The 23962-nt window shown below is 45.8% G+C and overlaps 1 protein-coding gene across 1 annotated transcript; it reads left to right on the top strand.

The window, feature by feature from the left end:
* The first annotated feature begins 277 nt into the window (after positions 1 to 277).
* On the top strand, positions 278 to 22528 carry LOC136638592 (stimulated by retinoic acid gene 6 protein-like). The gene is made up of 18 exons (XM_066612629.1): positions 278 to 300; positions 3141 to 3213; positions 3304 to 3404; positions 3717 to 3847; positions 5110 to 5230; positions 6956 to 7001; positions 8473 to 8601; positions 10773 to 10840; positions 11878 to 11989; positions 12775 to 12928; positions 15125 to 15200; positions 15303 to 15384; positions 16911 to 16959; positions 17056 to 17173; positions 18407 to 18526; positions 20211 to 20374; positions 20776 to 20922; positions 22434 to 22528. Exons 1-18 carry the CDS (start codon positions 278 to 280, stop codon positions 22526 to 22528), a joined length of 1809 nt encoding a protein of 602 aa, XP_066468726.1.
* The last annotated feature ends 1434 nt before the right edge of the window (positions 22529 to 23962 follow it).

Raw genomic sequence — 23962 nt, 5'->3', positions numbered from 1 at the left:
TCAGGTGTTGCACAGAAAAGCTGTTTGTGTGGTAAATATTTAACTGAATGTTTGCTTTCTGCCCATGGTGACTCCTGTGGGAGTTCAGAACTGCCAGGCAGTACCTTCATAGTCCTGAATGATCAAAGGTATAAGAGAATCATTGCAACACAAAACTCCCTTGATGGAAAACCACAAGGAAAGGCATACCACCGTTTCTGACTTGGATGTTGTCGCTTCAGTGTGGTTCTAGACTTCTACATGTTGTACTGGCACAGATCTTCTTCGCATGGCCACGATGATGTCTTCCTTCGAGACATGGTAAGTTTGAACGATGAAGTTGCAATGGCTTGCTTGCTTTGGGTATGTTGCATCCAGCGCTGGCCCAAGACCACCTGAGGCAGCATGCCACATGCTGCCTCCCTTTACCTAATGATGTGCCAGCCTCTCCTCCTTCCCTCTCCGATGCTTTAGATCAGCACTCTCTTCCCCTCCACACTTCCTCATCCTCTCTGTCTGCCTTTTCCTTTTCCAATCCAAGGGTAGAAAGAGAGTGGAGGCAAGTAGCCAGATGGAGATGGGTGCCCCCCTAATCTGGTGCCTGATGCAACCACTTAAGTTGACCTCATAGATGGACCAGACTTGGTAGCATCACATTTTGGAATCTTGGTTTCAAGTCAGTTATATTAAATCAACAGCTTGCCCTAGAAATAATGGCAGCGTTGCACACTGTAAAGCAAACATGGGTTTTCCAATTAGTTTTATGCTTCATAAAGCTAATGTGGGAAAATGGAACACATTTGCAAGGGGAAACCAGCAGGTGGCAGGGGTGCTTATCCCTTCGCCAACCCAATGATTCTCACCTGTGAGTGCCCTCGGAAAGCTGGGTTCTTTTTCCATCGCAATGGCATAAGCTGAACCAGCAGAAAAGTTCACAGATCACATCTGCAACCGAGACAGTTTATTGACCTATGTAAGAGATAGCTAAGTGCATATGATTATGAAGCAATGAAAAGTGACACTGACAAAGCAACCAATAGAAAAATCATAAAATGCAATAAATGAGGACCATGACTGAAGGAGGGGTGATTATCAATGGCATGAATGTAAAGCAAGCTACATGATACAGCACAACCAAATCGTGTTGTGTAAAAACCCACCTACTCTGCTCTTAAAGCCAGAAACTTGCTATATTAGTTTCAGACTGCAATCTCAGGCACATTGCCCAGAAAACAATCCCCACCAACTACCGTGAGATTTAGCCTTGAGCAATCCTGCATAGCACTGTATAAGAAGTTCCCTAATTTAATGCAATAAGCAACTCCCACTATGGTAAAGGAAAATAAGAGTTATTATAGCTATCAGGCTTGATTGAATCTCTCAGGAAACCATTTATTAAGTTATAAAAATAACTCCAAATTTAAAATTAGTCCACAAATCTGCTGAGAAAACTGGTAGGGAAAACATATTACCTGAAGTTTTTGTAGTCCAGCTTTCAGTCAGGTTTTGGTCCTGAAACAGCATTAGTCATCCTGGTTGACGACTTACGCCAGAGACTAGACAGGGGAGTGATGGTCTTCCTGGACTTCTCAGTGGCTTTCAGCACCATTGACCATGGTGTTCTTCTGGACTACTGGGATGGATTGGGTCTTGGGGAAACTGTTTTACAAGGGCTCTGATGGTTGTTCATGATGAGACTCTAGATCAGGGGGGGTCAAACATAAGGCCTGACCCATGGAAGCTTTTTGTTTGACCCTCAGTTGCAGAGCAATGCTGCAGTGTTACTGCTGAAAGGGCAGCTCACATGAAAATTGTGCTCTCCCTTATCTTGAAATATGATCAAGATTTGCATATTTTCTCTTCTGTCATTTGCAGCTAATGAGTTCCTAAGTGAGAAAAAGTGCTTATTTTTGGTTATGACCTGTTTAATGACATCATTTCCTGCCTAATGACATCGCCTCAGCCCTCACCATAATGAATGCTATTTGGCCCTCAGTATGAGTTTGTCACCCCTGCTCTAGATGGTGGATGGGAGATGAGAATGGAGAGTTCTTTTACCACTTCTCCATAACTTCCTGTTCATCACTGAGGCTGTTGCAGCTGGCAGTGAGGCCTGCCTTTCTTGTCCCTGCCCTGTCTCCCTGCTGCCTTCCATTGTTTCTTTCTGACATGTCCCCTCCAAAAATAATCCCTCCTAGTTCAGTGAGGGAAAGAGAGGAAATGTATCAAACCCCCCCCCCCCCATAATCCGGAAGCTGTGTTTCTTCTGTGGCTAGTTCTTGATAGGCAGCATGGGCACATTCATGTCTAGGTATTGGTTGGCAGCATCATTCCTTCATCCTCTGACTGCCCTTCATGTGGGAGCAGGAAGTGTACACAGCATTTAATCCTCTCCTGATCAAACGTGCCGGTTCTCAGGAGAACTGTCAATAAGATAGTGTTCCCTTATCTTGACCTTTGCCTGCCTTTCAGTTGCACTTTGCAGATGTTTAACTATAAGAGTATAGTTTTCTGTCATATGTCAAGCCATGAATGACTTTGAGGAACAAAACCAAGCCCAGCTCTTTACCCTGGTCTGAAAGAAATAAAAGAAGCTAGTATGTGGTGAGCTTAAAAAAACAACAAAAAGTCCAAAAACTTAAACTGGATTAAAAAAAATAAATCTCAGCAACACCAAATTCAGTTGCAAGTTGAATGCAGTGGAACGTGGACAACAAACACTGGATTTGGGAGGCCTGGATTCAAATCCCTGCTCAACTATGATGTTTACCAGGTGTGCTTGAGCAAGTCATTATTTTTCAGCTCGCCCTACCTCACAGGGTTGTTGGGATGACAAACTAGGATCACCCCATTTATGCCACTCCATGGTTCTTTGGCAGAAGGGCTGGGGATAAATGTGATAAATGAATGAGAGCCATAGGGCCGTTATTGATGACTTCATTCTCTGCGTTTCATGTCCAGTAATCAACAATTTAAGACAGTCTGTTCATGAGAATACACTTCTCTGGCTATCTTAGGCCCCAATCCTATATGCATTAACTTGGGGACTGTCGGTGGTGTCAGCAGCAAATATTGGTGGGGAGTTGGGCTGCTACAGAGCATTGGCAACTTCATACAGCTTCCTGATAGATTTCTTATCTACCTTTGTGTTTCCTGAGCAGGTCACTGAAAAATGAAACCTGCAAGAGCTCCGTAGACCCGGATCTCATGCTCCATTGTTCACTTCTTCCATCAGTAAGGAGGCCAATTTGACTGACCACTTGGAATTACTGGCCTTAGTATTGCTCAACAAATCTTCATTTGCATTTCCCCTTTTTCTTCTAGGTTGCCATCATTGTGCTGTTGTCCTGCCTCGAAAAAAGAGCAAGGAGACATCCAATAGATGACAAATGCCCCCTTCTCAACCGAAGTTGTGGGGTTGTCGTGTGAGTCTTGAGATCCTCTTTGTGGCTGCTCCCTTTGCTAAACCAGCTTTGCTGTGGCTGAATGCACATGTAGGAATCAGAACATTGATTTTTCTACACTCCCAATTCTCCCTGTTTATTCCAGAGAATATGTTACCTGTTATCCTCAGTTTGATTTAAAATTTAAAGACCTTGAGTTTGCTGCTGGGCTATTGATGTGGTATTCTCTTTTGTTCAGTTAATGATTTTAACCTTCCTTAAGCAAGAAGTATGCACCTGCTTACAGGTTGCTGACACTTCCCAGAAGAATTTGAATGTCCTTCTTGTTCACAGACCCTTGGATTTTGTGGGGGCCTTCAGTAATCGGTGGTCACTGGGCTTTGCCTTTGGAGCTACAGCCAACAAAGTCATGGTCATGTTTTCAGAAGGTTATGGCCCACTGCAGGCACCATCATGGGCTAAAGGTAAAAAACAAAACAAAAAAGACCGTCTTTTCAGATCCAAAGGCCATTTCAAGTTCAAGTCAAAATGGTACCCAGACACTGGTTGATTAGGGAAACCATGGCTGAAGGCAGGCACAAAAATGCACACAAAGAAAGTGGGAGGGTTTGTTCACAAACATTTTTCTCCCTGCCCCAAATATCAACTTTTGCTGGGCAAACTGACCTCATGAAAATTAGGTGCAAATATGAATAATGGATGCAAATTTTGCTGTTTGCATTTTGATTCTTACAAGATGGGAACAAAGTGGTTGTACCACTAATGGATCCAGTTGCGTGCCTACCATTGGGTTTGATGGGGCAAATGCCCAAGGCACCAGCCACGAGGACCCCGCGGAAGCCTCTCTGAGGTTCTTGACGGGGGCAGAAACTGTGTTTCCGGTTTGCTGGAAGCACATTTTATAGCACTGGGGAACCTCACAGCGATTTCTCTGGCATGGGCTGCGGTTGCATAAGGCTCCGTGAGCCTCTGGTGAGTAGGGGGGGGTGGATATCTGCGCGGGGGGGGGCAGCGATAGCTCACGGGGGCGCCATCACGGAGCTTTGCCCCAGGCTTGGGGCTACGGAGGTCCGCGGCTGAATGGATCATACTCAGATGGCGTTTGTGAGGGACTCTGGAATAGATATGCAGCTCTCCCAGACTCAGACCTAATTTAAAGGTGTCACAGGCCAGTGGAAGAGTTAAGCACTTATCCCTTTATGGAGGTTAACCCCTGGCTCCCTTATTTTGCCCTGGTCCATCATTCTTTTACATTGCATGATTTTCAAATGGGGTGTGCATGTCCAAATCCTTCTTTAAATGCATTTAACCATGTATCAGATCATATACCCATGCTGGGCAATGAGAGCATACAAGTGACATGAAAAGTGCATTTAAATGAAACAGGGTCCATGTGGAATGCTCACATGGGTAAGCACTTAACCTGTGACCTCTTAGGATTAAATCAGACCTGTGTTGGAGTAGGGGAATCATCTACCCCAGTCTTTGCTCTGTCATTGGCTCACCAGGCTTTCAGTTAGGGCTCTTTCACTGGCACCTGTGACATCAGATCCTTTATGAGGACATGCTAGGGATTGAACCTGCAGCCTTTGATAACCAAAGCACATGCACCACATGTTCTGTTCTCCATGCTATAGACCCTCCTAATATCAGTCCCCTCTGTTTTCATGTCTGCAGTGCTTTCATGTTTTAGGGATTTCAGGACCTGTTGTTTGACTTCTTGCAGCCCTTGTTCTTCTGATTGGGGCCATGGAAGTGGGTCTTTCCTCCTACCCATTCTTTGCTTGCCTTTCAACGCGCTTCCAGATCACAGGAGCCATCCTTGGATTTCTTTACACAGGATCTTGGTGAGCAAGCTGAGCTACTGCCCTGAATGCTACTCCAAGGAATGGTGGTCATTTAGGGAAATGGGGAGGGGGATAACTTGTGTTGACCAGCTATGCTGATTTCCCAGGGGATGTGGTAGTTGGCCAGATGGGCTCACGGCACAGTCCCTAGCAACCAGTACCCATTTCCACCTCTCTCATCCTTCTGCTGGGTTTAAACTATGATGGTAGGTCTTGCTGCTATACCCCATGGCCAAGGGAAACCTGACAGAAGGCGACTATCTTGGTGGAACCTCCCTCCTAGGGAAAGAGAGAGTCCCCAAGTTCCTGGATATCCCAGTAATGAAGGCTGAGGGTCTGGGAAGATGGGACAACCAACTTCCCCCTCAGTGAACTGAGGCCAAAGCAGTAAAATAAAGGAGGCTTATTAAAAAGCTCATCAGGAAGGAGTAAAGTAAAAAGGTAAAAATACAGTTATACCTTGCACTTTCATCTGCTTAGGGATCAGAGCATGGGTGAAAGTAAAAAATGGATGAATGTCAATACACAGCCTTATTTAGCTTGCAAATTTATTTTAGCTAGTGAAAAACGAAAATAAATTGTATAACACATGCAAATATGTGCAAAATCTAAATTAAGAGGAATAAAAGAAAAATATACATAAGAATGTCACCAAATGTTGTAGAAGTTTGGATGAAATTGAACGAAAGAGGAAAGCATATGCACAAAATTTAAAATGTGGTTATAACAGAAAGCAGCTGAAAGAGCAAAGCAATGAAAGTCAAGGTACAGGTGGAGCCTGTTTTTTTGTGGATTTTACATTTGTGGATCTGTCTTAAAACAGGTCCCCCGAACCTGCTGTGCTCCAGTTGCCTCTGGAGGGCTTTCTGAAACCCACAGAGGCTGTATGGGTCCGCCTGCAGCCTCTGCAGGTTTCAGAAAGGCCCATAGAGGCAAAAAAAAGTTTACCTTGGGAAACCGAAAGTGGCATTTTAATGCCTTTTAAGGCATTCTGAGGCCTGGGGAAACCGAAGGGGCCAAAGATCACAGATTAAGTTAAGGGGCCAAAGATCATGGATTTCTTTATCTCTGATTTTTTTGTATCTGCAGGGAGTTCGAGAACGGATCCCCTGTGGATACAAGGCCCCTCCTGTATTATTGCAAGGCAGTTGATGCATAATAGAAGGTCCAAGAAAAGTTTGGGTGGATGCGTTGTGCAAAAGTTGGCAGGGAGGTTAAAAAACCAGATGGAAATATACAAAACTGTGAACACAACTTCTCTGAATCCTTTTCCCACTCTACATACCCAGGCTAGTCCAGGGTCATGGTCCTTGTACCCCACTTGTTATAGCCAAACTTTATGTGGGACTGGAGGGGTGGAGGTGTAGTCAAGAGGCAGTGGGGGGATTCTGGAACAGAATTCTATGGGGTACAAGACTGCAGGGTTATGGGGAGATTTGCCAAATTAACTCATTAGCATGGTTAGATTGTGTGAACAACAGTTTGATCTAATATTGTTGGACCTGTTGAGCAGAGTGGAATATATTAGGTTAGGGAAAAGGTTGCTGGTTTTCTGTTCAAAGCTGTCTGCTAGACCTTAATAGTGCAATCTGATTGGTGCTGGTGAATTCCTGTGTCTGTAGAGAGCAGTGATGGACTGCCACATTAAGAGCCTATCAGGATTCAGCTTAGAATTGTGGGCTGCTTTGACTACCACTGTCATTACTGTATCTTTTTATTTTACAGGTTTGTGGTCATGGTCATGTACATTGTGCAATGCCCACATGGACAAGTGAGTGTGTGCCCACAGAAGTTGCTAAACTTTTAATATTTAACTGCACTCCTAGATATGGTTTTCAATAGTAGGTGATCTTGAATTAAAGAGGTAGGTAGTTCCATAGGCTCATCACTGATATGCTAATAGCCCAATCCTTTTGGCACAGCCACCTGCAGAATGAGTATTCTGCTGAAGGTGAGTGTTGCAAAGCAACCAGAAAGGGTATTCGGGCAGCATGCACAGTGGCAAGTACATTAGGGTAGTGGTTCTCACACATTTAGCATCGGGACCCACTTTTTAGAATGAGAATCTATCAGGACCCACCAGAAGTGATGTCATGACCGGAGGTGACATCATCAAGCAGGAAAATTTTAAACAATCCTAGGCTGCAATCCTGCCCACACCCAGGAGTAAGTCCCATTTACTATCATTGTTAAAAGAATAGACGTAGTAGCTTGTTCAAAGTACAGGTCTGTAGCATTTCCCCAAATGCAGTCACATACCATGGCAGCATCAAGTCTAATATCTTAAAAATAAAATACTGAAATGAATGGGGGCCCACCTGAAATTGGCTCGCAACCCACCTAGTGGGTCCCGACCCACAGTTTGAGAAACACTGTATTAGGGAATTGTTGGCCTCCGGCCTGAGCAGGTAAGATAGCAAGGAAGGCGGGAGAGGTTGGGGGAATTGGGGTGCGGAATGGGCAAAACTGGGTGTGGAGGGGGCAGAATGGGATAGGGAGGCTGTAAGAAGGGTGGATCTAGGGGTGATGGTACATGCCTTATCCTATCCCCTGTGGCAGCATCCTCCCCTCCTTCTCTCCTTGGTTTGTGCCAGCAAAATAACTTTTGACAACCCCCTTCCACCCCAGTCCATTCCTTCCACCACTAGCTGCTAACCCCCTGTGTCAACTTAGGGCTAAATCCTATACAATTTTCCAGTGCCAGCGCAGCTGTGCCAATGGAGTGTGTGCTGCATCCTGTGGTGTGGAGGCAGCTACAGAGGCCACCTCAAGGTATGGAAACATGCGTTCCCTTACCTCGGTGCTGCATTGTGACTGCACCAGTGCTGGAAAGTTGGATAGGATTCGGCCCTTAGTGGTGCTGGGGCTACCATGCTGGCCATTGTTGCCCTGTCGGTACTGCTAACCATTTGTAGCAGCAGCCAGGCTACACTCTATGGCATGTTGAGTTTTGTGACAGCCACAAAGCCTTCTGTGTCTCTAGAAAGTGTGTTCCAGTGACGCAGTGGCTGGGCCTTAGAGAGGGCAGTTGGCCTGGCATAGCATCACCCTTGCAGCTCCTTATTGGCTCTGCACCGGTAACCCCTACTGCTCAGCAAAAGTAAGTAGTTTCAGTTATCGAATGCTGTTGATGGGCTAGGAGGCAGAACTGGGCAGCATCTGCTGATTGGGAAGTAATGTGAAGGTTGGACTGGAGGAGTCGTAATTACAGCACTCTTTTTAATTCAACTTTCTCTGCACAGGTAATAGGAGAATATGAAAATGTGGTTTTTTACTGGCCTCCCTTGCTCTGCCTGGTTTTCCTGCTAGGCAGATTTCTCCATATATTTGTGAAAGTATTATGGGCCAGACACCGGCAGGAGCTTCCAAATGTGAGTAACATTTGAGTTCACTTTCTGCTCTTCATCTTGAAAATTCCACCCCTAATCTTTTAGGATGTTTTCTTGCACTGGCCTTTTAGATTTGCTATGACAGACAGACAGACAGACCATTCTTAGCAGCAGGCACAGCAGATTCTTCACTCACTGCTAGGGTTCCTCCTCTTGTGCTTGATTCCCTGGTATGAATGCTGTTCTCTTCCTCTGTTGTATCCCTCATGTCTGTTTTAGATTGACAGCCATATTATCTTCTGCTGCAAAACACTATGCATGATGATGATGTTATACAAATCAACAACAGCAAAAACAACAATAAAATGACATAATTCTATGCACATATATTCATCCTTTGCCTAAGTGGGGAAAAGACGCAGGTATTTAAAAAGATGCTAAATTGTTCCAAGAATGTAACATATTTTGGTGATGTCACAAGCACTAGTCAATAGGGCCCCACCACTGCTGGTTTCCCCCAATATACTGGAAACTTCAGGACTTCACACCAGAAGATTAACATGTGTGTGTGTTTTTTTTCAGGATAGTAAAAATACTTTTTATGCTTAGAATGTTAAGTCTGTCTGCACCCTTACATCAGAGCGCTGGAGACATTTTTACGTCTCCATATCTATTTTTTTTGGGGGGGGGGGCAGGCAGACAAGAAAATTTCTTCAGCTTTGATCATTTTGGGAATAGCTTTTATGGGTGTGATGTTACCTCAAAGAATTGTATATGGAGCAGTGGTCCATAGCTCTCTCTGGCTTATGTTTTGGTATCCTAGTTCCAAGCACTTCATTGTGCTTTGAATTCAAAGGCATTCTTAGCAGCAGCAGGGATTTAAGCTCTCTCTAATGGTCCATCATTTAGAACAGGGGTCTCCAGACCCCGGCCCGGGACCACATCCAGCTCTCTGGATGATTTTTTCCAGACTGCATGGTTCCCCAGCCTCTCAGAGTTAATAATAGACCAAAAAATTCACTTCCAGGTTTCCCAGTATGGGTACATACTGCGTTCAGCCACTAGATATGGTTCAGATACCCCTGGGGGCTGGGGATAAGAATAGGCCCTCAGTTTGGCTGTACTTGTCGTAAGAGGCAACTAAACAGCCACCGGGTAGATGGGACTCATCAACCTGGGAAGGCAGCTCATCTGAGAGAAGGAAAACTCTGATCCCAAACCATCTAGTTATGGAAAAGGCTTCAGGAGTCAACCTCGAGACACAATCCGGAGCCGGAGTCCCTGAGGCAGTTCATGGCTGAACACAGTCATGTTCTGGCAACTCCTGCGACGCCGCTGGAACCAACCGTATTGGCCTCTGCCTTTCCATTGGACAATTTCAGCGACGTGGAGAGGGGGGATTTGCTGCATGGGTAACAGCCTATCCTCCATACCTACTTTACCCAGGCTTCGCACACTGGAGAGGACACTTTGTTCCAGAACCACCATTCAGAGCGTGACACCATAGTCTTCCGAGAATGAAGGATGCCAACAACAGCCACTAGAGGTGCAGAATGTAATGCAATGTAATGGAAACAAATTATTCCATTGCATTGCATTACACTCAGCACCTCTAGTTATTTGATAACTAATAACATTTAGTTATTTGATTTTTCTCTGTAAACCGCTTTGTGAACTTTTAGTTGAAAAGCGGTATATAAATACTGTTAATAATAATAATAATAATAATAATAATAATAATAATAATAATAATAATAATAATAGTGGCTGAAGACCTGGAATATAAATATAAAGTGAATGTCTAAATTAAATGTATATGGAGCAGAAACTGATTTGCGTCATAGGTTGCTTGATGCTTTTTCAAAATCCATTTCTCTCTTCCTATACAAATCAATTTTGCCCTCTGCTTCCCTAATCCTTTTGCAAAATCCATTCCCCGCTCTTCCTGTGCCAGTCAGTTTTTCCCTCTGCTTCCCTCCTTCTTCCATCCCTGTTGTATTCAATCAAACTCTCAGCACATCATTTTTCCATGTATTTATTTTTTATTTATTTTCTGGCCCTCAACACTGTGTGAGATATACAATGAAGCCCTCATGTTGAAAAGTTTGGAGGCCCCTGGTTTAGATGATCCAGGTTGTCCCATTAGTTTAGAACCTGTCAGGTGAGGTGAGATTCCTGGAATGATAAGCTTCTCTTTTCTTCTTCTACAGGAGAAAACATCTTTTCTGGAGGTACATCAGGCTCAGTATGTCCAGCAACTGTTGAAGAAGCCGCCAGTGGAGTGAGGAAAATCCATCTGTTCCAGGGGAATTAATTCTGCTTTTCAGTCTGGGAAAAACATATTGCAGGCATCTCGTTCAGATTCTATACGCTCCAATGTCCCCCTTCCATAGTGACAGTCCCTATCTTGCAGTGCTTGTCTCTGCTGTATGTCTGACCTTAGGAGAACATGGAGGGATGCCTTTCCAAAACATTGTTCAGGTGCACACGTGCATGCTTGGTGTCCTTCATCTTTCAGCCCCCTGCTTTTTTAGTTGTTAAATATCTGAGTGGAAACCAGTACCTCTGAACTGTGGTATGTATGTGTGTCAGTGCAAGCAACATGCCAGGGGAGGGGTTCTAGTTCAGGAGCATACAGAAGGCTGCAGGTTCAATCCCTGGCATCTCCAGGTGGAATTGAGAATGGAGGGAGCCCTGCCTGAAACCCTGGAAAGCCACTGTCAGTCAGTGTGGGCAATACTGACCTAAATAGACCAATTATCTGACTTACTATAAGGCAGGTTTATACAGGCGCACAATATGCTGTTGGCACAGCTGGCCCATCCATGAGGCCAACTAATGCAGTCACCTCAGGAAGCAGGATGTAGGGGGGCACCCATCTTTGCCTGCCTACTTGCCCCCACTTCTCCTTCTTCTCCTTCCACTCCCTGGATTGGAAAAGATGGAGGAATCAGAGAGGAAGAGGAAATGTGGAGGGGAGGAGAATGCTGAGCTGGAGCATTGGAGAGTGGGAGTTACCATCACTTCCACCTCCCTTTGACAAGGGGAAATGATATGTCCTGGCTGAAAGGGAACTTGACCAAGAGGCCTAATAAAGAGGTAGAGGTGTCTAGAGGTGCAGATTCATGATGTAGAGCGGGAACATGCTGAGCACATCACATTATCTGGTTCCACAGTTTGTGGCAGGGGTGGAATTAGAAGGATGGGTGATGGTGAGAAGGAGGGAAATGTGCTAGGAAATACTTTGTCAAAAGCAACCCTGCTTTTCATGACCAGCCATCTCATTACTGTGGTTCATATCTCCTTTCCTATCAACAGGCAGCCTCAGAAATCCTGGATCCAGCGCAACATCTACGAATGGGATCCTCACTTCCGATTTCCCACCAGAATGATCGGTACAGCTGTGCTTACTATAATCTGTCTGTACATAGTAAGTAAAGGGCCTGCCTGATAGTATTCAAAAGTTTCTGTTTCTTGAAGAGTTCCTAGGTGGAGACTTTGTCGGGTTGCATCTTCTGAGCATCCGAGATCCTCATAAAAATCAGCTGTTGCCTGCCGCAGACCTCTTATTATACGAATCCTTCCTGGATAGACAGCTCTACAACCATCCCACTGATTAGGCCTCTCTTGCTGACCACCAAGTGCCAGGCTAACAAAGGGCCCAATCCTATCCAATTTTCCAGTGCCGGTGCAGCTGCGCCCATGGGGTGTGTTGCATCCTGTGGTGGGAAGGCAGTCACAGAGACCTCCTCAAGGTAGGGGAACATTTGTTCGCTTATCTCTCAGCTGCATTACAGCTACACCAGTGCTGGAAAGTTGGATAGGATTGGGCCCAAAAGCCTCCAGAGAGGACTGCTGATTCCCATAACAGAAAGCACCTGACTGTCTAGGCAGGAACTGGGTCATAAGGTTTCCAAAATGCCACAAAGGTACTCCCATCATATTCTTTTGGGTGTAGTTTGGTTCCCTCCAGATCTGAGTTGATTTTGTACTACAGGAACCAGTCCTTTGAAACAGCCCTTTGTTCTTATGGATAGCTGGGATTAAGCAGAATGACCATTAATCCCTCATGCTCTTACTTCTGTGTAAACTGTTCATGATTGACTCATACATCTTTAAAAGAGTCTACCAGTCGGCAGCATGAAATATTTATAACTGTTAGCGAAGTAAATAAGGAGTAAATAAGGAGCCATTTTTCTCTCTCTTGTCCTCCAGTTTGTCGTGTTTGAATTTTACGTCTACAAGCTTGTCACAAGGACGTTGGAAATGGTGGTGAATGAATTTGAGGGGCTTGTTGCTTCTGGCAACGCAACAGAAGCGACTACATCACATGTCCAGTTTTTGAATGAATTTCTTGACGTCACAGAAGGTACAGGCATAGTGTCATGCTCCTCAAATCCACCTGAGTGCATTCATGGTGGCCACAAGGATAACATTGCCTTTCAGCAAGGTTTCATACATGACATTTATGTTAGTTTTTTTCGCCTGCCCCATGCTTTTTATTCAAACACAAATCTGTCAATGGCTGCATAAGAACATAAGAAGAGGCCCACTGGATCAGGCCAAAGGCCCATCTAGTCCAGCTTCCTGTAACACACAGTGGCCCATCAGATGCCTCAGGGAGCACACAAGACAACAAGACACCTGCTTCCTGGTGCCCTCCCTTGCACTTGGCGTTCTGAGGTAGCCTCCTTTCAAAACCAGGAGGCTGCACGTACCAATCATGGCTTGTAACCTGTGATGGACTTAGGGCGCAATCCAGCCCTTCACTTGGGCCAGCGCAAGTCCCTTGTGCCAGCCCAGGAGGGTCGCAAACATGCAGTAAGGCACGTTTGTGCCGCCTCAGGAGGAAGCTGGGCTGGTGCTCAGAGGAGTGCTGGCCTGCAGAGGCTGATGCAAGCCTCCATGCTGGCTTCCTCTTCGAGTCCCATGTCAGCCTGGCTGGGCCGATGCAAGGCTCTGGGGAGGATTAACCCCTGCTAATTGGGTAAGAGGCACTTTTTCAACTGGGTGCTCCTCTTTTTAGCAGGAGGAGAGTAACTGGCCCACCTCACCCCAGCACTGTCTGTTCTAGTGGCTGTCTGCTGGTGTTCTTTTTGCGTCTTTTTAGATTGTGAGCCCTTTTGGGACAGGGAGCCATTAGTTATTTGATTTTTCTCTGTAAACCGCTTTGTGAACTTTTAGTTGAAAAGCAGTATATAAATACTGTTAATAATAATAAATAATAATAATAATGGGAGGGAGGTGGGACGGAGGCATTCCAGGGTGGGCAGTGGGCGGCCCCAGGGGCGGGCAGGTGGGGAGCAGGAGGCAGGACTGGGAGCAGGAGGCATAACTGCCAGATCCCAACCCCCATTCCCGGGAAGAATGGAGCAGCTTCAAGCTGCTCTGCTATCCTCGGACTTGTGCCACCTAAGGAAGTGGGGCAAGTCCGAGGAGACCCATTGGGCCAAAGGCACCTTACCCAGGGGTAAGGGGAAAGATTTCCCCTTGCCTCTGACTGAGCTGTCTTGGGCCCCTATCCTGTGCTGGATACAGCGTAAGCCTCTTGGCTTCCCTGTTCCAGCGCAGGGTAGGATTGCACCCTTATCCTCCAGAAATTTATCCAATCCTCTTTTAAAGGTATCTAGGCCAGATGCTATCACAACGTCCTGTGGCAAGGCGTCCCACAGACTAATGACAAGCTAGGTAAAGAAATGTTTTCTTTTGCCTGTTCTAACTCTCCTGACACTCAGTTTTAGTGGATGTCCTCATGGGTTCTGGTGTTGTGCGAGAGGGAAAATAACATCCCTTTATTCACTCTATCCATCCCCTGCATAGTTTTGAACAGTGTGATCCTAACTTGTGCTGGAACAGGCAGGCCAGTGGGCCTGCGCTGTATCCAGTGCAAGTTTGGGGCGGGCTGTGACTTAGGCCAAGGCAAGGGAAAATAATTCCTCTTACCCAGTGTCACGCTGCAGCGGTCCCAATGGGTCTACTCAGATCTGCACCACCTAAATCAGCGGCACAAATCCGAGCAGCCTGGGGCTGCCCCAGGCTGCCGGGGAATGGGGGTTGGATCTGGCATAAGTGCCAGACTCTGGCCTTGCCTCCTGCTCCCTACCTGCTCAGCCATGGGACAGCCCGCCCTCCCCACACCCCAAAATGCCTCCCACCTGCCTTCCCCACATCCCTCAGATCCCTGTGCTGGCCTAGAAAGGCTAGCACAAACTTACTGGGCCTGGGGCCTGTGCTGGGGCACATCTTTGCATCAGCCTCCCTGATTCATAAGTCTGTGCAAATATGTCTTAGGGCATAATTGCGACAGTGCAAAACACTAGTCCCAGGACCTATGCTTGGGGCACACTGCTTTTCACCTCTCTCCAGTGTACTTTCAGCTTAAAATTGGTTCTTTTCCACTAGTATTGTTCACGTGTATTGTTCACTGTGTGCAAGAATGCATGAGAGACGCCCAGAGTGCCATGTGTGGCAATGCTCACAATGACTAAATACAAATGTTGCGGTGTTGCAACATCTTTTACATTGTTCCCCATCTCACAAGATTTCACTCTTGTTTGTCCCACAGGAGTTTGGATGTTCACCACCTATACTGCCTACCTCACCTGCATCAGCTACGTATTCCACATTCTAGCCTGCTACAGGTATGGATATACTTTGAGTTTGGGACAATGTGTACCCCTGCCAGAGGCACAGGGATGGGCAACCCAGATCACATAGGGCAACCTTCATTTTTTTGCTTCTAGAAAACACATGAAGCGGCTTTGGGCAGGGGTGAAGCAATTTCTACCATTGGCATACTGCAAGCTTTCATCTTCTCAAAGTGTGGTGAGTTTTCACTCTGGCAATCTTGCTGCCTTATTTCTCTTCTTCAAGATTTTTCTTAGAACCCACCCCGTAGCAAACCCTATTCTGAAGCAGCCTGTTCTCATTCTGTCCAGCTCTCTTGTCCAACTCTCTCCTAGCCCTCCCATAAAAGACCAGGCTCACCAATATGCAGATTGCGTGCCCGGGCATTTGGCTTTATTTCAACATACTTAGCAGCCATGTGGGTCCCCATCTGGATTTGGACCATGGTGTGAGGGGAAGGGGGCTCGAACCCTCTGTCCCCCCATGGTTCTGATCCAAATCAATCCTCCTCAGAGCTACTTTCAGTGCAATCAATGAATTAGTTAAAATGCAGATATTAATCAACCTCAGATTACTTGATTAGTTGACTACAACTTGAAGCTGTCTGGGACAAGTAAATCTGGATGGTGCAGTGTGCTAAATTTAGTAGGGTACAGATTATTATTAACCAGCTGAACACCTGTCACGATGACAGGTGGTGTATGTTTGTTCATGTGTGGAGGGACACATTGAGCTCCTGGGCAGTGAAGAATAGTTCTCAAGTGTCTGTAGTGGAGAGCAGGTTTTGCCTCCACTGCCATTATGTCCTTCATATGTCCTTCAAAGGTAGAGGTGTTTGTTTTTGGTGAATAAAATAGGATTACAGCCTAAGGACCCAATCCTATCCAACTTTCTAGCACGGATACAGCTGCAATGCAGCCCCAAGGTAAGGGAACAAATGCTCCTTACTTTGTGGAGGCATCCAGGTTGGCTTCCCCACCACAGGATGCAGCACATGCCATGTTGGCACAGCTGCATCAGTGATGTAAAGTTGGATAGGATTAAGCCCTAAGTCTTACTGAGCACAAAGGACTTACTTCTGAGTAAAGCAAATAACACCATTTGCAAACGTCTCGACTTATAAGGCAATGTTTTACTTTTCTCCATTGGAGTAAATCGCAACTATTCATTCATGTGGGAGGAAAGTAAATGGAGATATACTTGGGGATAGCACAGGGGAGGGAGGGAGGGCTAAACCAGCACCATATTCCTAGCCATTGAAAAATCAGACTTTTAAGTTTGATTTTCAACTTCAGCCATTTCTGCCCAACATTGCCTGTATGCAACAGGGATAAAATGTACACACCTGTGGGCTGGGCAGAAATGGGTTAAGGAGGCATGGGGCCTCTCTTCAAAGCCCCATGCCAGGCAATGTTTCTTGATCACACTGGGGCGTGACAAAATGTTGAGAGAGTGTGATGGAAAGTTAGCAACCAGCTTTTGTACACTGTACATGTACGGATCCCAAATGTTAGTATTTTATTCCTGTTGAGTACTGGGAATAAATATTGAATATATTGAAGCCTCTGATACCATGGCTGCAATAAAGAACATGGCCCATTGAAAAATCCCTGTTAGAGATACAGGTCAGGTGATACGTATGTTCTGTTTCTGTGTTGTATAAGAGGGATCCCAAGAGATATAATCTTCTGTCCATTTTTGTACTGTTATGTTCCCATTAACAGGCAGCAATAGCAAGATACTCTGGCTGGCAAATTGCTTACATACTCTGGGGTACGTGAAGGTCTCTGTTGTGAGCAGAATTGGGACTCATCCTTGGGTTGCTCTTTTCTTTCCTTGTTAATAAATCACTTGTACTTTCTCTTCTAGGGTACCTGGTCATCCACACAATCCAGTGTCTCTTTGGCATGTTGCTCATGTACAGTTTCATTTTGCCTATAAAGTGGGGCCAGGAGGTTGAAGTGTTTACAAATTTGGGGATTGGGATGTAAGTGTCTTCCCTTTTAGTGGAACTACAGTATGTGTCAAGTCAATCCACGGTACATTTTAGTGGTGCTGTAATTCAGATGATTTTGGCTCTGCAGATCAAACACATGGTTTCTGACACAATCTAATACAAGGGCGCGGTCCTAACCAACTTTCCAGCACTGATCTAGCTGCAATGCAGACCCAAGGTAAGGTAACAAACATACCCTTACCTTGAGGAGGCCTCCTTGACAGCCTCCCCACTGCAGGATGCAGTGCATGCCACATTGGCACAGCTATGACAGTGCTGGAAAGTTGATTAGGATTGTGCCCTAAGCCTCTGATTCTTACAATCCAGACATCTTGGGTTTTCCTGTGTACGGAGGTCTTCTGCCACTTCATCAAGCCTATGAGCTTCTCAGTACGCTATAGAGAAGAAGAAAAAAAACTCTCCTTGTGAGAGTCCCCAGATTAATCCGGCTGGCTCTTTTCCTTTTTTGGGAAAAAGATTTCTTCAGTCAGTGGATTTTTGGCCTGTTCTAATATAAGACATTTCTTTTCTGGTGATTTGCAAAATGGCTGCCTGCCATTTTGATGGGCCAGAATTGTCTCATAGATACTGTAAAGAGCTGGGCTGTGGTGGTAATGTGCCACCTTAGGATACTTCTTGGCAGAAGCCATGTCCCCTCATGTCCCCTCATGGGTAAAATGCTGTCCTTCCTTCCCATAGAGATGGATAGCATCCATTCATTTACATGGGGAAAAAAGACAAATGAGTTGCTTTGCGTCCCAAGCAGGTTGAGGTCTAAGGGCCAAATCCTATCCAGTCTTCCAGTGCTGGTGCAGCCATGCCAACAGGGCATGTGCTGCATCCTGTAGTAGGAGGGCAGTCGTGGAGGCCTCATCCAGGTAAAGGAATGTTTGTTCCTTTTCCTCAGGGCTGCATTGTGGCTGCATCGGCATTGGAAAGTTGGAAAGGACTGGGCCCTAACGCCGCACCTGTTGGGCCTTGCTCCTCCTCCAACTGCATGCTGGTTATAGGTGAGCAGTTCTTATCTGCCCCTTCTTCTGAGTGCTTCCCATACAAGCATCCCATTACGTGGTCAAGCTAGAATTGTGTAATAAAGAGGCAGAACCTAGGAACTGGCTTCTATGGAAATACACAAGAAGTTCCCTTCTCCAAGGCATGTTTTTGTTTCCAGTGCCCTTTATTTTGGCTCTACAGGTAATCCTTTCTCTGCCTTCTCTATCTCAGCCTTGCACTTGGCATTGTTGTCGGGCTCATGCTGTTGCAGGTTGTGATGGCTGCCAGTTTCTTTCTCCAGCCGAAGATTTTCCAGACTGACAGGGAGAAGCCGTTGGCTCTTGATAACAGGTGAGTGCAATGAAGCTGGGTTGCCTTTGTTCTGGCAGGGCTCCTGGTGCTTTCAGCAGCTTGCACAGCCAGCAAGTGAATGTTTTCCAACATCTGCACCACAATGTCGGAAAAAGGTTTGGTAGATGTGTCAGGGGGCGACCTCCCCCGGGGCCCCTGACTTACCTCTAGAGGGGAGCAGCCCCCAGTTACGCATCCCCCTTTCCTCCTGGGATGGGTGGGGGTCCCACCCTGCCCTCTGCAGCACTGGTCCCACCACCCAGGAAGAGGTAGGATCGGGCAAGCCTGCACCTGGCTTGCCTGGCAGACGGGACGCGGGCGACCCTCTGCTCGGGCCAGGGGGCCGGCAGGCTGCTACCCCTCCTGAACCAACTGTGGCGGAGGCACGTCCCCGCAGTGACAACCAGGTGGCTGGCAGCGGAGGACAGCTCTATCTGTAGAGCATGGGTGTCCAAAGTTTTTGGCAGGAGGGCCACATCATCTCTCTGTCACTTTGTCAGGGGCCAGGAAAAAAAAGAATTAATTTACATTTCAAATTTGAATAAATGTACATAAATGAATATATTTGACATGGAACTTATATGAATGAATGAAGGTCTTGCAATAGATCAAGGCCTATAAGAGGTGTTGCACGAAGCAAGGCCAGCCTTTCCTTTGCTGCCGCTACTACATCACATAAGTGAAACATCAAGCAGTGGAGGGAGCTCTTGGCCCGCAGCTCATGCAAGAGGTTGAACAGTCATCCTCACGCTAAGAGCAGTTGCGTCGGGCCAGCATGGGCTCCAGCAAGTATCCGGAGGGCCAGAGGCTCATTGGAGACTGGGGGCTCCCTGTGAGCCATATTGGGAGTCCCTGAGGCCCCAAGTGGCCCCCGGGCCGGGGTTTAGTCACCCCTGCTGTAGAGCAAGAACAATAGCCTGTTTCAGACCCAGTTACAAATAGGTCCAAGTTCAGAAACTGAATTATAAGACTATGGGCACAATCCTAACCAACTCTCCAGCACTGGCATAGCTGTGCCAGTGGGGCATGTGCTGCATCCTGCAGTTGGGGGGCAGTCACGGAGCCCTCCTCAAGTTAAGGGAATGTTTGTTCCCTTACCTTGGAGTTGCATTGCCCGTATCTCAGTGCTGAAAAGTTGGTTAGGATTGCGCCTAAGCTACCCGACTCTGGCCTTCCTCTCTCCTGTGGAAAGGTCTCCTGCCCGATTCAGTGTTGGTAGTACAGTACGAGTGACTATTACCAGCCCAGACTTACAGTGAAGCCAGGAACACTCCTATTAGTGACACAACATGATACACTCAACAGTCCATAGGACTGGCTGTTCATTGAAGGTTTTCCAAAGGCAGGTCTTCAGACCATTGTGAATGGTCAGGCCTTTGGAGGAAAACCTCTAATTGTCTTGCCAATTATTATTATTTTTTTTTTGCACCTTGTTGCAGTCTTATGTTTTTTATATTTTGTTGCCCTGATTTATTATACATATAATGTTAAAAAAACCTGGATTATTTTAGAGTTGATTGTACTCTAACCACCTCTATGGGCTGCTTGAGTGTGGACAGGGTAAGAGTAAAAATGGTTTAGATCAGTGCTTCCCAAACTGTGAGTTGGGGCCCACTAGGTGGGTCATGAACCAATTTCAGGTGGGTCTTCATTCATTTCAATATTTATTTATTTTTATTTTCAGGAAAGTATTCCACAATTTCAACTATTTCTTATTCTTCTACAATATGCTGATGGGACTGGGTACCTGCTTGTTCCGGCTGTTGTGCAGTCTCATTGTGGGAGCATGGCTGATTGGTCGGATAGACAGGACAATAATGCCAAAAGGCTATGAAGCAGCGGATATGGGTAAGGGCCTGGGCTGCCCTAAAGGAAACTTCATTCCAAGGTGCAGCTCATATATTTGTGACTTAATGGATGAGCAACTGCATCCCTGCTTCCTGGGTGGTTTCTTCTCTTCTGTCCCCCTTTTCCTTTTCCAATAGAGAGTGGAAGGAGAAGGGGAAGCAGTGGAGGCGAATAGGTGGGAGAGATTAGCTGCCACACCAATCTGCTGTCTAAGGCAATCATTTAAGTTGGCCTCATGGATGGGCTGGGCCTGTATTCAGAGCTATCTTTCCAGTATATTCATAAACCAAAGCGGGAAAAGAAATCGGATTTGGATTATAATACTTTTTAGGAGCATTATAGATAGGCCATATGGAACTCTACTTTGTATGATGAAAGGAATGCTCATTATTTCTCTGCAGGATTCAGAACATGGATTGGGATGCTCTTCATGGACCACTATCACACAAACCCCACTCTTGTGTGCTTTTGCCATATACTTGTTGCAAGAAACCAAGAGAGACAACAGCAGAGAATTACCAGCTACCAGCACTTCAATGACCCAGCAGGTACCCTACCACCATTGATAATGGGGAGCTGTCTGGTTCCAATTTGGTGCATTTTTAGATGTCTTTTAAAGCCTCTCTTGTTTCAGTGAGCATATAATTTCAGTGAGTTTCATATGTGCTACCTTTTCTGTAATCTGCTATTTTAGAGCCCAATCCTGAGCTCCGGCTTTCCGCCGGGGAGCACTGTTGCAAATGTGCCATAAGCTACCGCGCATGCTAGCCCAGTGCCGGGCACCTGATCTCCGCCACTTGGCGGTCTCACGAACCACCAAGCTGCGGAGAGGAAAGTGGGAGCAAGGGGAGAGGCGAGGAGGAGGTGTGACGGGGAGTTATGCTAATGTTTGATTGCTTTGTGAATCAATGCTTGTTTGCAAGTTGCAATTTGCAAGTTGCTTTGCTTCTTTATGGAAAAGTGAGATAGTAATAGTAGCTGGCATCAGAAGCATCACTAGGGTTTGCATCACCCAGTACGGGAGGCCAGTGTGTCGCTCCATGATGGACCTCCTCCCATGCAGTGGGGGGGGGGCAACACCCCAGGCAGTGGGCATGGTGATGTACCATTGACCCACCCCGCTGGTTTTTTGGGCTGTAACTTTTGATAGAATAGAGATATTTCAACACGGTTTGTTTGATTGCATTCTGCATGAAATTACACATCAATTGATAAGTATATAACATGATGGTATTATTCGAAAAGATTTAAAAATTTTTGGCCAGCAGCGGTGTCACCCCCCCATGTGCATCACTCGGTGCGGCCCCCACCCCCTCTCGGCGTCACTACTGAGTGGCATATATATGTTACAGTAAATATCAGAAACATGGTGAGTGTTTACATATATCAGTAGCATTTAATGTTTTACAATACCAATGGGAACATTGAGACACTTACTGGTAAATTTCAAGTCTAGCTAACAGTGCAATGCTATGCATGTTTACTCAAAGTAAGTTCCATTGTTTTCAGTGGGGCTTGCTCCCAGGAAAGTGTGTGTAGGATTGCACCCCTTTGTTAAATGGTCAGATTTCACCCTCTTTTGTACCTTATTTTTGTGTGCCTAAAGTAGCGTTTGCAAAGGCATGTTTCTTCTTTGAAATGTACAGGTTGTAAAATATGTATCATGCTCCCACAACTATGCAAATGTGGTGTGTGTGTGCGTGATGTGGTGGTAATGTGTGTGTGCGTGATGTGGTGGTAATGCTTAGCTCTTCCCACAGCTGTAGACCAGGATTTGAATTTCAGAAAAGCCAGTGGGGGCTAGACCCCCTTATTGCTACTGCTTTTAGAAGGCTATGGGGAGCTCATTTGGCTAAAAGGGGGGAGGGGATCAGGGATTGTGACTTATGAATGGCATTAAGGATCCCCTCTGACTTTCTTGCCTGAAAACTTGCACTGCTGGATCAGAGAGAAGGGTGTTCTAAATGTTGTCTGTCCTAGTGTCTGTAAACATCAAGGACAAAGGATATGAATGTGTTTGGAAATTAAATGCCTGATGAGTTGGGTTTTTGTTTTGAAGATTTTAGGGTATCGAACAAAGCCAGGACAAGATGGCTATTGCTGTATACGCTTCTAAATAATCCCACTTTATCAACACTCAGGAAGCCAAAATGATGTCATCATTGCATGGATTTGCCCCTGGATTATTTTGCCTGACATGTTCTACTACAGCCACACTGGAATCAAAATAAGACTCCCTGAGACTGCCTGATTGGCTCCTTCATCTGAAGCTACCTTAATACTGAGTCAGACCATGGGACCATCAAGCCAAGTCTTGTCTAGTCTCCAAGGTTCTAAGCCCCATTTCTGCCACCTGAGACCTTTTCAAATGAAGAAACCTGAGACCTTCCACAAGCAATATTCTACCATTGAGCTTTAGCTACTCCTTAGAACATTACCTTCCTATGGGACATGAAACAGGGAACTGCTGGTCCTGATGTGCTTATGGGTGGGTGATGATGAAGATGCCCAAATAATACCTCTTATACTTCCTCCTATTGTATTCCTTGATATAAATGAGACTTCAGTGAGGCCCATCCTTAGGAAATTTTGGGTCAGATTCAGAAGACTTCTAGAGTCTCAGGTAAAGCATCTCCCCCAGTGAAAACTGTGCTGACCAGTGCAGTCCTAGGTATGTCTACTCAGAAGAAAGCTTCACTGAGTTTCAAGAAACATATTCCTAAGCAAGTGTATCTAAGGATTGCAGCCTGTGTTTTCAGAAGTGGTCATGATGACATTGTCACTGCACACCTTTGTGATGCTTCCACTAGTGGCAGCATGTATCAGAAGTGCCATAGTTCAAGTCAAACAGAACCCTGAAGTTTGAAATAAAAACTTGCAGCTGTTAAAAGATCATCATTCAAAAAGAGTTTGGAGAAATGTTGCCAGTTCTGAAATGACAAAATGCTTGTGTGCATGCAAATGTTGATTGTTTAAAAATGACAAAGCAGAAAGACCTGTTTGATTTATTATGTCTCTAGCACCACTAATGTGCATCGCACATTATCCTGGGGTACCTAAGGGGACTAGACAAACATTCAAAACACACAGACACTATGAATGGCCACCATCCAAGAGAATGAGTTATGAAGAACCCATTCTTCCTTTCATGGTTATGTTAATTTGTCTCTGTTAAACAGGCTGCCCCCCCCCCCCCCAAAATCCCTGGTAGGCGATAACATTTTCTCACTTTTTGGAGAAGATGCAATCAGAATTCAATCCGTTGATTGTCTACCAGAGAATCACAGCAGGAACAGGCTTGCTTGCTGCCGCTCTGTCAGATCTTGGAAACCTAAGCAATCTTGTGTGAACTTGCTGTGAACCAAGTTGCAAGTTCCATAGAATTATGTATACTCTCCCCTCCCAACACACACACATTGTGTTTTTAAAACAAGTAGTGAGTGTTCTGATCAGGAGCAGAAGAAATGCAGGTGAAGGGGGGCCCATTAAGTGGTGGCAACTGAACCCCAGATTCAGACTCAAGTCTCCCTTAACTCTTTGCCCAAACTGCAAAACAATCCGTCACTTTGAATGGAGAAGAAAAAGAGC

This window comes from Tiliqua scincoides, chromosome 2 (assembly GCF_035046505.1).
Source record: "Tiliqua scincoides isolate rTilSci1 chromosome 2, rTilSci1.hap2, whole genome shotgun sequence".
NCBI lineage: Eukaryota > Metazoa > Chordata > Lepidosauria > Squamata > Scincidae > Tiliqua > Tiliqua scincoides.
Note: the sequence above shows the minus strand (reverse complement) of the source record. Positions and strands in the feature narration are given on the sequence as shown.

What these genes read in the sequence shown, in the direction of transcription:
- LOC136638592 (XM_066612629.1), top strand. Translation starts at nt 278, where the DNA reads ATGATGTCTTCCTTCGAGACATG. An exon ending in ATTTCTTGACGTCACAGAAG is followed by an intron (nt 12,929 to 15,124) that starts GTACAGGCATAG and finishes TTTGTCCCACAG; the next exon opens with GAGTTTGGATGTTCACCACC. An exon ending in CACATTCTAGCCTGCTACAG is followed by an intron (nt 15,201 to 15,302) that starts GTATGGATATAC and finishes TTTTGCTTCTAG; the next exon opens with AAAACACATGAAGCGGCTTT.